The sequence below is a fragment of the Loxodonta africana genome, chromosome 11 (genome assembly GCF_030014295.1).
Source record: "Loxodonta africana isolate mLoxAfr1 chromosome 11, mLoxAfr1.hap2, whole genome shotgun sequence".
Taxonomy (NCBI): Eukaryota; Metazoa; Chordata; class Mammalia; order Proboscidea; family Elephantidae; genus Loxodonta; species Loxodonta africana.
The window spans coordinates 11987898-12005888 of NC_087352.1; the positions used below are offsets into that span (position 1 = coordinate 11987898).

At 50.5% G+C, this 17991-nt stretch overlaps 1 protein-coding gene across 3 annotated transcripts in view; it reads left to right on the forward strand.

Moving 5' to 3' along the window:
* Positions 1 to 17991, forward strand: part of MARK4 (microtubule affinity regulating kinase 4) — a 47753-nt gene that overhangs the window by 6158 nt on the left and 23604 nt on the right. For all 3 annotated transcript variants that reach the window (XM_064293812.1, XM_064293810.1, XM_064293811.1), the window contains exons 3-12: positions 1726 to 1779; positions 2108 to 2156; positions 3249 to 3314; positions 3392 to 3462; positions 5091 to 5147; positions 9578 to 9814; positions 13304 to 13423; positions 14556 to 14655; positions 17245 to 17354; positions 17453 to 17612. In XM_064293812.1, the coding sequence (XP_064149882.1) occupies positions 1726 to 1779; positions 2108 to 2156; positions 3249 to 3314; positions 3392 to 3462; positions 5091 to 5147; positions 9578 to 9814; positions 13304 to 13423; positions 14556 to 14655; positions 17245 to 17354; positions 17453 to 17612 (1024 nt within the window). The remainder of the gene's footprint in view (positions 1 to 1725; positions 1780 to 2107; positions 2157 to 3248; positions 3315 to 3391; positions 3463 to 5090; positions 5148 to 9577; positions 9815 to 13303; positions 13424 to 14555; positions 14656 to 17244; positions 17355 to 17452; positions 17613 to 17991) is intronic.

A 17991-nucleotide genomic window follows, 5' to 3' on the forward strand; every position in this document is an offset into this window, starting at 1 on the left:
AAATTCTTTCCCATTTGCCAATTTATTCATGCACTTCACCACATTCACAGATTAAAGGAGAGAAACCATATGATCGCCTCGATACTGGCATAAGAAGCGTTTGACAAAATTAAAAACCCATTCGTGAGAATATGCAGAAAGCTAAGGGACCCTTCTCCCCCACAAAGAATGCGTTGTTTCCCATATGTGGCTTTTGTACATGATTCCAGGGGTTTCTGAGAGGATTGGCTTTTAAGGGAAGGAGCCGTGGTGGCACAGTAGCTAAAGCGCTCGGCTGCCAACCAAAAAGTTGGCATTTTGAGCCCACCAGCTGCTCTGCAGGAGAGAGATAAGGCAATAAATGTGTTTCCATAAAGATTTACGGCCTTGGAAATTCTGCTCTTTCCTTTAGGGTCACTGTGAGTTGGAATTGAGTCTATGGCAGTGGGTTTTGGTTTGGTTTTGGGCCTCCCAGGGGAAGGATTCTTTAATTTGGTGGATATGGGGTCTTTTGGGAGGTGGTCCCACAACCTTTTGTGAAAACTATAGACCTAGGGTTGGAGTAGGGAATCCCTGGGTGATGCAAACAGTTAACATGCTTGGCTGCTAACTGAAAGGTTGGAGGTTCGAGTCTACTCAGAGGTGCCTCAGAAGAACGGTCTGGTGATCTCCTTCCAAAAAACTAGCCGTTGCAAACTCTGTGGGGTACAGCTCTCCTCTGATATGCGTGGGGCTGCCGCGAGGCAGAGTCAGCTCAGTGGCAACTGGTATTTTTTAGGGCTGGATTAAGACTTTTAGAATCTTTGATCTACTGAAAAAATGATGGTTCTCCCCCAGTGCAATTAAAAATTAAAACTTGATTAAACTGCAAAATAAGTGTAAAACATTTTCTCCTGTGAGGACTACCTTACCACTCTTTCAAAAATATATTTTTAAAAAAGTGTTCTGTGTTTAAGAGATAGAGCCTATCAGCTGCGTAAATTCAAATCCTGGCCCGCAGCTAGCTAGCCATGGAACCTTGGCCAAGTGGTAAGCTGCTCTATGCTTCAGTTTCCCCATCTGTAAAATGGGGATGAGCCTGGCACTCATCTCGTAAGGTTATTGTGAGGGTTAAATGAGTTCTCATCAGTGAAGCACACAGACCAGGGCCTGGCACATAGTAGAAACCCATTGCCGTCAAGTCGATTCCAACTCATAGCGACCCTGTAGGACAGAGTAGAACGGCCCCATAGGGTTTCCAGAGAGCAGCTGGTGGCTTCAAACTGCCGACCTTTTGGCTAGCAGTTAAGGTCTTAACCACTGTGCCACCAGGGCTCTGGCACATGTAAGTGCTACCTACGGCTGTTATTTGTGACTCCACCGTCCATGCATTTAAAACAAGTACGTGCTGGATGGATTATCTGAGATGCCCTCGCAAAGGGGTCTTGTCACCTTCACATACACTCACAGGCCCCTGGAGCAACTTTACCCAGTCCCCACTGTGGAATGGGGATATTTCCCTACAGAAGTAAGGGTAGGACTGGAGGCAGAGGGAACAGCACGTGCAAAGGCTCTGCAGCCAGGTCTCCTTTTCCCACCCCCACCAAAGTCCGTCCTCTAGGAATAGCCTGGATGGAGGGCTCTCTGTGAGACAGAGGGGACAAGGGAAGGTTGTCCCAGGGTGATCTGAGCTAGGGGACCTCTCCTCAACCTGAGGGCCTATCAGGTTGACCCTCCCTCTCTCTCTTTCCCTTACTCCACCTCCAGGTCGCCATCAAGATCATCGATAAAACCCAGCTAAACCCCAGCAGCCTACAGAAGGTGAGGCCCAGGGAGAGGGGCTGAGGGGCAGGGGATGGGGGAGGGCCCCTGGAACAGCTGGGGGACGCACCCAGCCCCTTCAGCCCTCCTGATCATGCCCAGGTGTGTAGGTAAGAGGGCAGGCAGGTGGGAGGGTGCACAGGTATGTGAATAAAAAGACATGTGGACATCAGGTGTGTAAAGAGGGTGGGAGGGGGCCCAGGTGTAGATATGTAGGTTGGTGGCCGTGAGGGCTTGAAGATGCCAAAGTGTATAGGTAAGAGAACAGAGGTCCCCAAACTGCCAACCCTCACCCATCCTTCTTGTCTTCCTTTCCGCCCATGTCCAGCTGTTCCGAGAAGTCCGCATTATGAAGGGCCTAAACCACCCCAACATCGGTGAGGAGGGGAAGGGAGTGGGTGCAAAGGCAGACCACCAGTTGGGATACTTGGAGAAAGGAGGGAGTCGGGAGTGGGGGGAGAGAGCCAGCAGTTACAATAGACAGACCTGGTTTCTCATAGTGGCATCTTTGCTTACTGGTTGTGTGACCTTGGGCAAGTCACTTAAACTCTCTGAGCCTCTGGTTCCTTATAAGAGGCCCTACTTCAAGGTCATTGTGAGGGCTGGGTAAGGTCATTCATGCAAAACACTTAGGGCAGGGCTAAGCCATCAGATTCTCCTTGGCAAAATAGAGGGTCAGCGAAAAAGAGGAAGACCCTTAGCAAGATGGATTGACACAGTGGCTGCAACAGTGGGCTCAGACATAGCAACAACTGTGAGGATGGCGCAGGACCTGGCAGCGTTCCGTTCTGTTGTATGTAGGGTTGCTGTGAGTTGGAACCGCAGCGGCAGCAACGGGCTATCGGAGCTGGTCTTCTATGCTCAGCAGCAGCGTGGTTATTGCCCTCGTCATTAGGCAGAGGGGGCAGAGAGGGTCTTTGCTGAGAGAAGGCAGATTTAGCCTGGCCTGGATGTGGCCAGAGGGAGCCCTGATGGTGCAGTGGTTAAGCACTTGGCTGCTAACCATAAGGTTGGCAGTTCGAACCCACCAGCCATCCCATGGGAGAAAGATGTGACAGTCTGCTTCCGTAAAGATTACAGCCTTGGAAACCCTCTGGGCACTTCTGTTCTGCCCTCTAGGGTCTCTATGAATCAGAACCGACTTTCTGGCAGTGGGTTTTTTTTGGCTTTTGGACGTGGCTGCAGCATTTCTTCATCAGTTCATTCATTTACTCAGTAAATATTTATTTAGTGGCTACTAGGAGCCAGGAACTGGGGACATAGCTGAACAAAACAGACTCAAATCCCTGGCCTCATCAAGCTGACGTTCTAGTGAGAGAGAAAGTAGAAAAGGTGGGGCCGAGGAGTTTGGAAAATCTTGCCACCAGCTGGGAGCCATCGAGGGTTCTTGAGGAGGGGAGGTGCGTAGTCATCGGGCAGGTAGAGAGTGGGAATCTCTTTCCATCTGACCCCCTGCTCATTGGTTGCAGTGAAGCTCTTCGAGGTGATTGAGACCGAGAAGACGCTGTACCTGGTGATGGAATATGCAAGTGCCGGTGAGGCCCTGCCCCTCCCCTCCCAGCGCCCCCTGCGCCCCTACCCTGCCCTGACCCGCTTGGCCTCTGCCCTGCAGGAGAAGTGTTTGACTACCTCGTGTCGCACGGCCGCATGAAGGAGAAGGAAGCTCGAGCCAAGTTCCGACAGGTCAGGGTCAAGGGCAGGACTGGAGAGGCCTCGTTGCCTGGGGGTGAGGGTCTGAGAACTGGGTGTGGGTCTGGGGGTGGTGAGGGTGCAGGGTTAGGCATCTGTGCACATGCAGGTGCCCAGGTGTGAGGCTCTCCAGATGTGTGTGCAGAGGTGTGCAGGTGCCCAGCTGGGTGGGTGGGAGGTTGTTCAGGCATGCAGGTGCTCAGGTGTCAGGTGTGTGGGTGTGAGGGCGTGCCCAGGCGTGGAAGCGTGTGGATAAGGGAGCATGCAAGTTAACAGGTGCCAAGGTGTATTGATGTGTAGGGGTGGGGATTAGAAAATTTGTGTGAGGTAGGGTATGTGGGTGCCCAGGTACCTAGGTGTGTGGGTAAAAGGGTGTGTCGTAGCTGAGTGTATGGGTGGGAGGGGGCCTAGGTGTGCATACGTAAGTTTGTGTATAAGAGAGCACACTGGTGTGTGAGTGCTCAGGTGGATAAGAGCGTGAGGGGGGCCCAGGTATGGGTCGGTAGGTTGGTGGGCAAGAGAGTGTGAGTATGCACAGGTGTGTGGGCAAGAAGGGGTGGGAGGGTGAGGGTGCACAGGTGTGTGGGTGAGAGGACATGAACACACCCAGGTATGTAGGTAAGAGGGCAGGCAGGTGGGCGGGTGTACAGGTAGGTAAGTAAAAAGACGTGGGCATCCAGGTGTGTAAGAGAGTGGGAGGGGGGCCAGGTGTGGGTATATAGGTTAGTGGGTGTGAGGGTGTGCGGGTGTACGGACAAGAGGGACTCGGTGCCCAGGTGTGTGGGTAAGGGGACATAAGAGTACCCAGATGTGTGGGAGGGTGCCCAGGTTTGGGTTTGTAGGTTGGTGGGTATGAAGGCCTGAAGATGCCCAGGTGTGTGGTGAAAGGATAGGCAGGTGTGAGGGTGCCCAGGTGTGTGGGTAAGGGGACATAAGAGTACCCAGATGTGTGGGAGGGTGCCCAGGTTTGGGTTTGTAGGTTGGTGGGTATGAAGGCCTGAAGATGCCCAGGTGTGTGGTGAAAGGATAGGCAGGTGTGAGGGTGCCCAGGTGTGTGGTAAGGGGACATGCAGGCGTGAGGGTGCCCAGGTGTGTGGTAAGGGGACTTGCAGGCGTGAGGGTGCCCAGGTGTGTGTTTGCACCCATAAAGAGGTCTGAGTGTGAGACTGTCAAGTGTGGGTGTGAGGGTGTCCACCTGGGACTGTCTGTCTGCCCTGACACGCTGTCCTTGGCATGAGGAGCTGAAGCCCTGGTGTGTTGGGGCTGCATAGCTGAGTCTGCAGGTGTGTGATGTTCTCATGAGGGTGTCCAGATGGGAGAGGCCTGAAGGGAGCCAGTCCTGCTGTCTAGGTTCTGAGGCCACGGGTGTGGTGGAGCTCTGATCTCTGGGCGTGAGGATGGCTGGGGTGTGGTGGAGGTTTGTGTGTGAGGTCCACGAAGCACCTCTGCTGTGACTGCGTCGGTGGTAGGGCTGAGGTCGTCCAGAGTCTCAGCCTATGCCTGAGGGAGGGGAGGCCTGGGCTTTAGGGGTTCTGTTGTGAGTGGATCCCTGGGGTTATTGAGGGAGGCTGAAGGGTTTGGGGGCCACAAATAACTGGTCTTCCCCCTTCCGTCGCCCCCAGATTGTATCGGCTGTGCACTATTGTCACCAGAAAAACATTGTACACAGGGACCTAAAGGTAAGCTTCGCCCACAGCTCAGCCCACAGACCCCTAACCTGCCCTCAGCCTCCCTGCCATCTCCTTCCGTCTTCCCCTATATCTTCCTGCAACCCCCCTCCGCCATTTTCTCCTCATGCTCCTCCCTCTGCACCCGGAGTGCTCCGACTTTCTCAAGCTTTTGTGGCTAAACCGAAGCCAGTAGATGGGGGCGTGGGGACAGGAGGCGTGAGCAAATGCGACAGACACAAAGTATCTTAGAACAGCCTGGACTGTTACGTGAGTATCAGCAAAGGACACTAGATGTGATAAAGAGTCCCTCGCTCTCGGAGCTTTTGGGGCCTTGGCATCTCCGCAGGCTTTAGAACATTCCGGAATCCTTGAACAGTTAGATTTTAGAGCCCCAGGATCCTGTTGCTTTCAAAGTCTCAGAATTACAGGAACTTCAGAAGGACCTTTGGAGAGGTGTCTTAGTTTCCTAGTATGCTATAGCAGAAATACCACAAGGGGTAGCTTTAACGAACAGAAATTTATTTTCTCACAGGAGGCCAGAGGTCTGAATTCAGGGCACCAGTTCTAGGGGAGGCTTTCTTTCTCTGTCAGCTCTGGGGAAGGTCCTTGTCTCTTTTTAGCTTCTGTTCCTGGGTTCCTTGGTGACCTTCATGTGGTGTGGCATCTATCCTCCCCCATTTCTGCATGCTTTTCTGTGCCTAATCTGCTCTTTTGATGTATCAGAAGCTTAAGCTAATATAACGTGTGTATTAGTTTAAGACACACTGTACACTGATATGGCGTCATTAACATAACAAAAAAAATCCTATTCCCAAATGACATTACATCTATAGGTGCATTGTTTTTAGGTGCCCTCGTGTCAATTCAGACTCATAGCAACCCTGCATGCAACAGAACGAAACACTGCCAGGTCCTGCGCCATCCTCATAATCGTTGTTTTGTTTGAGCCCATTGTTGCAGCCCCTGTGTCATTCTATCTCCTTAATGATCTTCCTCTTTTTCGATGACTCTCTACTTTACCAAGCATGATGTCCTTCTCCAAGGACTGGTCTCTCCTGATAACATGTCTAAAGTACGAGAGACAAAGTCTTGTCATCCTCCCTTCTAAGGAACATTCTGGCTGTACTTCTTCCAAGACAGATTTGTTTGTTCTTCTGGCAATCCGTGGTATATTATTCAATATTCTTCGCCAACACCATAATTTAAAGGCAGCAATTTTTCTTTGGCCTTCCTTATTCATTGTCCAGCTTTCACATGCATATGAGGCGATTGAAAATATCATGGCTTGAGTCAGGCGCACCTTAGTCCTCAAAGTGACATCTTTGATTTTCAACACTTTAAAGAGGTCATTTGCAGCAGATTTGCCGAGAACAATACATCGGTTGATTTCTTGGCAGCTGCTTCCATGGGTGTTGGTTGTGGATGCAAGTAAAATGAAATCTTTGACAACTTCAGTATTTTCTCTCCATTTATCATGATGTTGCTTACTGGTCCAGTTGTCAAGATTTTTGTTTTCTTTATGTTGAGGTGCAGTCTATACTAAACGCCGTGGTCTTTGATCTTCGACAGATATAAGGGTGAGGATTTACAGCACCTATTTTTAGGGAACACAAGTCAGTCCATAAGAAGGAAGAACCACCCTGGCTAATGCTGGCTAAGGCCCAGCCACCTATTGGGGTATCTCGTGTCTCTGGGGTCCCCTCCACACCTCCCATTCAGGAGGACAGCAGCGCTCAGGACTTCTCTTAGACCAGAGAGAGAAAAATAGTTGGTTCAATTCAAATTGGATTGTCATTTCTTGAGCACCTACTGTGTACCAGCTCCTTCGCTGAGGGCTTGAAGGATGTGCTTCTCACACTGTTGGTAGTGAAGAATCAGGCTTGTTTTATTGTTTGTATTTTCCAGCTCATTGTGGACAGGTACTTTTGTAAAATACAATAAAAATGAATTGCGGGAGGGGAAGTCATTGTTTAGGAAGCATTGAGTTCCTGTTTATAGTGATGGAAAATCTGGCAACAGATATTGGTGGTGGCCATACAACATGCTTCACATAGTTGATGCCACTCAATCGTATACGTGAAAAACGTTGAACTGGCAAATTTGTGTTATGTATATATTTACGATGATTTAAAAAAAAAAAAAAGACATTAAAAAAATCAATTGCAGGAAAAATGAAGTGAAAAAAAAGACATAGAAAAGACAAGCTCCACCTAATAGGCAACACCTGCCCAAAAGCAAAGATGAGAAGGCAGGAAACATGGACAAATGGACACAGGGAACCTGGGGTGGAAAGGGAAAAGGGGAGAGTACTGACACATTGCAGGGATTGCAACCCATGTCACAAAACAATTTGTTTATAAATTTTTGAATGAGAAACTAATTTGCACTGTAAATTTTCACCTAAAACACAGGCACACACAAAAAGCCGAAAGTAATAGTTATAAATCCGAAGTTCCCGAAGGCGGGGGGCGGGGGGGAATACAAGGTCCAGTTTTTTTAAAACTTATTTGAAAGGCATAAAATGTCATGTCTGATTGTTCTAGAAGTTTCTAAATGTTCCCTCTCTTTCTCTGCTTACCTCCCACGCACTGGTACAGACTGACCGTCTGCGCACCACCCTCTGACTTTGCCCTGCAGGTGTGCAGACCGTTGTGAAGGTTAATCTGGAGGTGGGGCGCCTCCTGGTGGAAGGTCTGGAAGTGGCTAAAAGGAATTTTAGGGGCTGGGTTGGTGTCTCAGGGGGACCCAACCAAGGGGACCAGTCCACCCAAACCTGAGGCTGGGGCTGCACTATGGTGTCTTGAATGCTAAGAGGGAAAATTTAACTCCTGAGCAAGCAGAGGTGCCATTAGATTCCAGTTTGAGAAAGATCTCACTGCAGTGTGTGTCTTTGTGGGTTTTGTCCTCTTTTTGGGGCAGGACTGAGGGTGATACAGAAATAAGCCTTGAGACGGGGAGACCCATAAGGAGGCCAGAGATGCTTAGGACTCGGGGTGGGGGGCGGGGCATGGGATAGGATGGGCCAGACGTGGGCAACATTTTGAAGGATAGAGTCATGCATCACTTTATAGTCAAAGGGTGAAAAGGAGGGATGCTAGAAGCTGCTTTCCTTGTAAATGGCAGGCCCAGTGTAGATCCCAGCTCTGGCACCCTCTTGGTATGGGGCCCCAGGTGACCTCTCTGAGCCTCAGTTTCCTTGTCTGTGAAAATGGCGATTTACAAAAACATGCCACAAAAACAGACGAGGGCATTAAATAGCAGAACCTTATAAGAACGTGAAGCGTGTATTGAGCGCCGAATACATTCCAGTGCTATTTTAAGTACTTTACACTTGATCCCATGACTGCCTATTAAATAGGTGCTGTGATTATCCTCAGTTTATACATAGGGAAGCAGAAGCACAGAGAGGTCTGGTAACCCGCCCAAAGTCACACAGCAAATGAATGATGGAGCTGGGATTTGAAACAGGGATTCTTCCAGAAACCGTACTCAGCCCCACATTAATGCAGCCACCTCCATAAACGATACACCACAGAGCCTGGCGCAGTAGTTAGTTGCAGTCCATTCGGCTCCGATTCATGGCGACCTTATGTGTAATGGAACAAAACAATTTGTTTTTCTTTATTATGGGTCTTGAGCAATCAGTCCTCTTTTTTTTTTTCTTCTGCGGGTAAACTGAGGCTCAGAGAGGAGCCAGAGATTGCCTGAGGACCCCCAGCTCTGCAGAGCGCATGGGATAATTGCCGTCATAGCGGTTCCTGAGTACAGGATATTGTTCTGGGCATTTTGTATGGGTTATCTCAGTTAATCCCCAGATAACCCTATGAGGTAAAGACTTAGGATTATCTTTACTCTATGGATGAGGCAAAGGAGCCCTGGTTGCACAATGATTAAGCTCTTGGCTGCTAATCTAAAGCTTGGCAGTTTGAATCCGCCAGCCGTTCTGCTGGAGAAAGATGTGGCAGTCTGCTTCCGTAAAGATTTACAACCTTGGAAACCATATGGGGCAGTTCTACTCTGTCCTCTAGGGTCGCTATGAGTCAGAATCAACTCAACGGCAGTGGGTTTATGGATGAGGAGGAAGAATCTCTGGATGGTGCCAACAGTGAACACACTCGGCTGCTAACTGAAAGGTTAGAGGTTTGAATCCACCCACAGATGCCTTGAAAAATCAGCCACTGAAAATCCTACACAACACAGATCTACCCTGACACCTGTGGGGTCTCCATGAGTCAGAACGGACTTGATGGCAACTGGTATGGATGAGGAAACTGAGGCATGGAGAGGGGGAAACCTGCCAGGGTCACAGAGAGTAAGAGCCAGGACCCGGAGTCCATCCAGGTGTGCTGGCTCCAGAGTCCTGCCCCTGTCCACCACACATGACCACATGAGGCTTAAGCCACGAGTCCTACCCTCTGCTCTCTCCTCTTCCCTCCCAGGCCGAGAACCTCTTGCTGGATGCCGAGGCCAACATCAAGATCGCTGACTTTGGCTTCAGCAACGAGTTCACGCTGGGCTCCAAGCTGGACACATTCTGCGGGAGCCCCCCGTACGCCGCCCCGGAGCTGTTCCAGGGGAAGAAGTACGACGGGCCAGAGGTGGACATCTGGAGCCTCGGTGTCATCCTGTACACCCTCGTCAGCGGCTCCCTGCCCTTTGATGGGCACAACCTCAAGGTGCCAGGCAGGGCTGAGCGCAGGGGTCTTACTCCCTGGGAGAGAGTATCTCTGGCCCCTGCAATCACATCCCACCCCCAACTCCCCACATTTCCTTGAAGGGACCCAGAGGGATATGCTAACCTGAGGTCACAAGGCAAGATGGGGGGTCAGGACCCAGGTCCCCACTGCCAAGGAGGGTGGACCAAGTGGACTATTGTGTGCCATGGTAGAGGGCGTGGGCTTTGCAGCTGGCAGGCTTAGTTCAAATCCTGGCTCACTCAGTAAATGTGAATTGCCCAACTACTGTGTGCCAAGGTCTGAAATAGGCTTTGCAGATATGGCAGTGAGTGAATAGACAGACAAAATCCTTGCCCTCCTACATGTTATAACAGGAACGAACGTTGAAAACACGATGCCAAGTCAAAGAGTGCCTATTGTCGTTAGGTGTGCTTGAGTCGGTTCTGACTCATCGCAACTGTTTTAGTCATCTAGTGCTGCTGTAACAGAAATACCCCAAGTAGATGGCTTTAACAAAGAGAAATTTATTTTCTCACAGTCTAGTAGGCTAGAAGTCCCAATTCACAGCGTCGGCTCTAGGAGAAAGCTTTCTCTGTCAGCCTTATCAGCCTTCCCCCAACTAGGAGCTTCTCTGTGCCGGGACCCTGGGTCCAAAGGACGCACTCTGTTCCGAGCACTGCTTTCTTGGTGGTAGAAGTTCCCCCCTCTCTCTTCCCTTCCCTTTCCTTTTTATCTCTTAAGAGATAAAAGATGGTGCAGGCCACACCCCAGGGAAACTTCCTTTACATTGGAGCAGGGATGTGACCTCGGCAACGGTGTTACAATCCTGCCGTAATCCTCTTTAACATAAAATCACAGTCAAAATGGAGGACAGCCACAGAGTACTGGGAATCATGGCCTAACCAAGTTGACACATATATTTGGGGGACACAATTCAGTCCATGACAGCGACCCATGTACAAAAAAAAGAAACACCTCCTGGTCCTGCACCATCCTCACAATTTTTGTTATGTTTGAGCCCATTGTTGCAGCCACTGTGTCAGTCCATCTTGTTGAGGGTCTTCTACTTTTTCACTGACCCTCTGCCTGGGTGATGCAAATGATTAATGCACTCAGCTGCTAACCAAAAGATCCGCAGTTTGAATCCACCCAGAGGCACCTTGGAAGAAAGACCTGGCAATCTGCTTCTGAAAAATCAGCCATTGAAAACCCTACAGAGCACAGTTCTACTCAACACACATGGGGTCGCTGCGAGTCAGAATCGACCCGACAGCAGCTAACAGCAACATGTTGCAGAACGTCCCTCAGTTTGGGCTCTCTGATGTTTCCTCATGATTTGATGAAGATGGGGTGTTTCAGGTGGGAATTCTGCAGCAGGAACATCCTGCCTGCTTGTTGCAGCCCCTGGGGAGAGCATAGTGACTTTAAATCAGTGGCCAGAGAAGTTCTGGCTGAGGAGAACACATCAGAGTAGCAACCTGAGTGATAAGGAGAAAGGAGTCTTCTTCATGGTGACCTGGACCCCTGTGACCCTCAGTCTGCCCCTCTGTTAAGTGGCCCCAACCTCGTAGGAGCGATTCAAGGACCCACTGAGCTCAAAGATGCAGAGTACTCGCTTAGCACAGCACCTGGCCCTCGGAAAGCACCTGGAACCTGGGGGGCTTCTTTTATGGAATAATCCTTCTGAGCCCCAGAGGTGAAGCCAGGAGACCTTCGAAAAGGTCAGGCCAGCGTCTCCCCACCCCAGGCCTTGTCACCTGCCATCCTGATTTCCCCACTAGCCACCCCAGGCCTTGCTGGGGTGAAGGAGGCACGCAGCCTGGGGCAGATCTCGGCTCTGTCATGTTCTTGCTGAGTGATCTCTGACAAGTCCCTTTCTGAACTTCACCTGTAAGATGGGGACAGTAAGAGTGACCTCTTACGGCCAGGGTGGATATGTAAAGCCCTTCATCAGGGCCTGGCATGTGGCCAGAGTGTCACACTGTGATGGTGGTGGCATTGGCCTGGTTGCCACTTCACCGTCCTGTGACAGACACAGTGACACAGTTACACAGCCCAAGCTCTGGAGCCAGACTCCCTGGGTTTAAACCCAGGCTCCGCCGCTTTCTGGCTGAGCAACTTTGGGCAAGTAGCTTAATCTCTCTAGGTCTTGGTTTTCCCATCTGGAAATGGGTATAATAACCCTGCTTCCTACCATTGTTGGAAAAATGGGTGTAAGATACGTAAAGTGCTTAGAACACACTAGGCTTGGCTCAGGCAAGTGCTCTGAAAGTGATACCTATTGTTAAATATTCACGAGCCTTGGGCTCTAATGATCTACAACCCAGGAATCTCCCAGGCACACATCTTCCAGCCCTTTGAGGAGGATGTCCCAGAAGGCAGCTCCCAGCCCAGGTCCTGGCAGAGGGCTCCACCCCAGAAGACCCTCATACACCCACCCCTCCATTTTCTGTCACCCTCAGTTTTTTCAGCAGAATGGAAGCCCCCTTCCGCCCGCCCCCCATCTGCCATGCCATGGTACCTGGAATTTATTTTTATTTTTTCATAGCTTTGGTAGGGCCCCTCATGAAAAATCCTTAAAAAAAAATAAGGGCACATATATCAGTGCTGGCCTTTGAGACCGCCAGGGAGTTGTAGGTCTTTGGAAACACAGCCATGGCTTCCCAGAGGGTCAGGAGAAGAGGAGGGAGAGAGGAGTGGAAGGGAAGAGAGAGTGGGAGGACAAACAGGCGTGGGCGGGATCCCTCTCCCTCCTCCCTTTACCTCTAGCTAAGATTTAAATAGCTCTTGCTCCAAACCAAGCCTGTGCTGAGCGTTTTGCATGTATGCAGGAGACCTGGGTTCCATTCCCGGCCAGCGCACCTCATGCGCAGCCGCGCCACCCGTCTGTCAGTGGAGGCTTGCGTGCTGCTGTGATGCTGAACAAGTTTCAGCAGAACTCTCAGACTAAGGACTAGTAAGAAAAGCCTGGTGATCAACTTCCTATGCTTCACAATGGTCTGATTCTCTTGTGCGTGGCAGCTAACGACAACATCTATGAACTCATTTATACCCTAGCAGCAACCTTATGGGGGGGTACCGTGACCCCTGCTTACAGATAAGGAGACCGAGGCCCCAGAGGCCAGCTCACTTGCCCACTTCTGCTTTTATCAGGCTTCTAGAATTCACTTTCTCTGTAAGGTTTCATTTGAATGAGAAGTTAAGTAACTTACAAAAATTCTTTTTGAAAACTGCAGCTAATACAATGTTCCCATTTTACATATGGGAACCTGAGGTCAGATAAAGGGGATGGGGTTTTGCCCACCTGATCAGGGCTGTTGATATGTCAGGAGTTGGGCAAAGTTGCGTGTGTATATGTCATGTGTATGTGGTGTGTGTAGTGTGTGTGTGTAGTTTGTGTGTGTGTGTGTGTGTGTGTAATGGGTGGGGAGTTGGGCAGGAGGCTGGGGAGGTGGGCCGGACCCTTGCCCAGTGACACCCTTCCACCAGGAGCTGCGGGAGCGTGTCCTCAGAGGGAAGTACCGGGTCCCATTCTACATGTCCACTGACTGTGAGAGCATCCTGCGGAGATTTTTGGTGCTGAACCCAGCGAAACGCTGTACTCTCGAGGTGAGCCCCAGCCCCCCTCCCGTTGCCTGACCCTCCAAACCTTGTCTGCCCCCACCATCCTTCTCGCCCTTCCCTTTCCCTTCCACACCCACCTGTCTGAGATCTGCTGCAGGCGGGTGGGGTGGATGGGCAGCCCAGGAGAGGCTCCAGGCCTGTCCTGACGCCACCCCCAGCAGCCTTCCCCACGTCCCACCTCTCCAGTAATTAGCTAATGAGCTCCTAGGATGATTACAGGGTGCCAGGGGCCCAGATGATGCGGAGGAGAGGGGTGGCATCAGGAGGCTTGCAGGGAGGGGGGTGTGAGGAAGCAGTACACTCAGGCACCCTCAAATCTGGGGTGTTAGGTCTTGGAGGTGTGGGGCAGGCCCTGCCTAGGAAGTGGGGAGCTATATTTTCCCCAGTTCCTTCTGACACCTGTTGTCTTAGTCATCTAGTGCTGCTGTAACAGAAATACCACAAGTGGATGGCTTTAACAAAGAGCAGTTTATTTTCTCACAGTAAAGTAGGCTAAAAGTCCAAATTCAGGGTGTCAGCTCCAGGGGAAGGCCTTCTGTCTCTGTCAGCCTTTTCATCAATCTTCCCCCAGACTAGGAGCTTCTCTGCACAGGGACTCCAGGTCCAAAGGACGCTCTCTGCTCCCCCACACTACTGTCTTGGTGGTGTGAAGTCCCCCTGTCTCTCTGCTCGCTTCTTTCTTTTATATATCAAGAGATTGCCTCAAGACACAATCCAATCTTGTAGATTGAATCCTGCCTAACTAACACAACTGCCACCCATCCTCCCTCATTAACATCATAGAGGCAGGATTTACAACACGTAGGAAAGTCATAGGAAACCCTGGTGGTGTGGTTAAGTGCTCAGGCTGCTAACCAAAGGGTCGGCAGTTCAAATCTACCAGGCGCTCCTTGGGAACTCTATGGGGCAGTTTTACTCTGTCCTATAGGGTCGCTATAGGGTCACTATGAGTTGGAATCGACTCAATGGCACTGGGTTTGGTTTTTTTTTTTTTTTGGTTTAGGAAATTCACAATACCAGGAATCACGGCCCATCCAAATTGATACACATATTTTTGGGGGGACATAATTCAGCCCATGACACTCGTCTTCCCCCTTCCCTGCTACTGTTCCCGCAGCAAATCATGAAAGACAAATGGATCAACATCGGATATGAGGGTGAGGAGTTGAAGCCATACACAGAGCCCGAGGAGGACTTCGGGGACACGAAGCGAATAGGTGAGGGGCAGGCGGGTGGGGGCCCCATGTCCTCAGGCCTCTGGGCAACGGAGGCAGGAGACAGCCTCCCAGCACCAACCCTGTTAGATAACATCAGAGTAGTTTGCAAGGCAATAAGCGACAGTGGGGAAGAGCCTGGGCTCAGATCCCAGTGCTGCCACTTTCTAGCTGTGTGACCCTGTGCAAGTGGCTTTCCCTCTCTCTGCTTTTATTTCCTCATCCACAGAATGGTCACGGAAGGAGCCCTGGTGGTGCAGTGGTTAAGTGTTTGGCTACTAACTGAAAGGTTGGTGGTTTGAACCCACCCAGCAGCTCCATGGGAGAAAGACATGGTGATCTGCTTCCATAAAGATTACAGCCTAGGAAACCCTATGGGGCGGCTCTGCTCTGTAACACAGGGGGTTGCCATTAGTCAGAACTGACTCGGCAGCACCCAGTAACGATAACAAAATGGCCCTGGAATCCCCGAGTAATACCAACGGCTAACACACTTAGCTGAAAGATGGGGTTCAAGTCCACCCAAAGGCCTCTAGGAAGAAAGCCCTGATCTACTTATGAAAAATCAGCGACTGTGTGGCACCCAGTTCTACTCTGCAAACGTGCGCTCTCCATGATTCGGAATCGACTCGATGGCAACGGGTTTTAAAATGTTCATAACCATAGACCCTACCTCAGAGAGTTGTTTAAAAAAACACTAACCAAACCCGTTGCCATCGAGTCGATTCCGACTCACAGCGACCCTATAGGGCGGAGGAGAACTGCCCCCCTAGGGTTTCCAAGGCTGTAAATCTTCAGAGAAGCAGCCTGCCACGTCTTTCTCCCATGGGCCGGCTGGTGGATTCCAAATGCCGATCTCTTGGTTAGCAGCCGAGCACTTTAACCACCGTGCTACCAGGGCTCCTGTTCAGAGAGGTGTTAGGGCTATTAAAAGCATTCATGTACATAAAACACTTATATTAGTTCCTGGTGTGTAGTAAGTGCTGGATACGTGTTCGCTTTTAATATTTAACACAAGAAAGAAAAAGAATCAGGAGAGAAATATTGAGAATGTTCACGTATTGTGAAGAGTGTAACCAATGTCACTGAACAATTTGTGTAGAAATTGTTGAATGGGAGCTTAAACTGCTATGTAAACCTTCACTGAAAACACAATAATGTGTTATTTAAAAGAAAAAAGTCAGAAAAAAAATCACAGAGCACTTCTAGAAGTTGAGTACAAGTCATTGGAGACCTGCCTATTTGGAGAATGCCCTGCCATGGTCTATGCCTACCTGATCCCCCTTGGGTCCTTGTCACTCCAGCCTAGAACCTTGGAACTCTTGTTCCCTAAAGCATTAGCCCTGGAAGAACCCCTTGGAAACCACTCAGTACCCCTCCATTCTACAGATGAGGAATCTGAGGCCATCATCAGATCTTGGCTGCATAAATCAGGGCTTTCGTGGTTGGAAGTAACAGGAAACCCAAGTCCAATCTGGCTTAAACCATATAATGATGATAACGTTGTTAGGTGCCGTCAAGTAGGTTTTAACTCATGGCAACCCCATGTATGACAGAAGGAAACACTGCTTGTTCCTGCGCCCTCCCATGATCGATTGGGATTGGACCATTGTGATCCGTGGGGTTTTCATTGGCTGATTTTTGAAAGTAGGTCACCAGGCCTTTCTTCCTAGTTTGTCTTAGCCTGGAAGCTCCACTGAAACTTGTTCAGCATCATAGCAACGCGCACACCTCCACTGAGAGTCAGGTGGTGGCTGCACGTGAGGGGCATTGGGCGAGAATTCTACCACTGATCCAGCAGAGCCTCATGGTAGTAATGACAGGTTGAATCGTATGAAATTGACATCTTTGGCGTCAAAAACTGTCAATGTCAGCAATTTCATATGGTTCGACCTAATAGTAACAATTTATTGTTTCACATAACTGAACAGGCCAGGAATGTGTCAGGTGCAGCTGGATCCAGGTGCTCAGAGACAATCATTGGCTTCTTTCCCAGGCAATTCTCACCACCAGAGATAAGTTGGCGACAGCATGTCCTAGGGGCCTGGATACTCCATCAGAAAGAGAGGCCCTTGTCTGATGTTGCAGTAGAAGCCCCAAGCCGGTGCCCATTGGCCGCCCCCAAACCAATCAGTGTGGCTTTGGGAATGGAACACTCTGATTGGCCAGACCTGGGTCATATGCTCACCCTTGGGGCTAGGAGAGGACCTCCCTGGATGGCACAAACAGTTAAGCACCCAGCTGCTAGTCAGTAGGTTGGAAGTTCAAGTCCATCCTTGGAAGAAAGGGCTGGCAATCTACTCCCCCAAAATCAGCCGTTGAAAACCCTATGGAGCACCGTCTACTCTGATACATAGGGTCACAATGAGTCAAATTAACTTTACTGCAACTTTTTTTTCGGGGGGGAAGGCTTGGTGCAGGGAAGAGTCAGCGAAATTATCTGAGGAGGAATAGAATGTTCTTCCAAGGGAAATCAGGGAGTGGATACTGGACAGGCCCAAGAGCAGACACTGATGTGGCACAGAAACGGATGGAAGGGAAGGAAGGGTCTGGGGAGACTGACCCTCCTCTCTCTCCATCCCCTTCCCCCAGAGGTGATGGTGGGCATGGGCTACACGCGGGAAGAAATCAAAGAGGCCTTGAGCAGCCAGAAGTACAATGAAGTGACCGCCACCTACCTCCTGCTGGGCAGGAAGACCGAGGTCAGAGGTTGCCTCAGGGGCGTGTGGTGCCCGGGGTGGAGGGACTCGGGGGCAGATGGGATGGGGGCTGAGGCTCCTCATCCGTCATTCTCCCACAGGAGGGTGGGGACCGGGGCGCCCCGGGACTGGCCCTGGCACGGGTGCGGGTGCCCAGCGACACCACCAATGGAGCAAGCTCCAGCAAAGGTGCCACCCACAGCAAAGGGCAGCGGACTTCCTCCTCCACGTACCACCGCCAGCGTCGGCACAGTGACTTCTGTGAGTATCAGCCCCACAGCCTGTGTGAGTCAGCTAGAGTTGCTGTAACAGATACCACAAGTGGCTGGCCTTAAAGAACAGAAATTTATTTTCTCACAGTTCTAGAGGCAGCAAGTCCAAATCAGGGTCTTGGCTGTAATTCTTTCCTTGTCTATACCCGCTACCCATTCCCATCAAGTTGATTCCAGCTCGTATTGACCCCATAGGACAAGGTAGAACTGCCCCATAGGGTTTCCAAGGCTGTAATTTTTATGGAAGCAGACTGTCACATCTTTCTCCTGTGGAGCAGCTAGGTGGGTTGGAACTGTTGTCCTTTCAGTTAGCGGCCGAGCACTTTAACCACTATGAGCTCCTTCCTCGTCCGTAGCCTCAGGAGTTC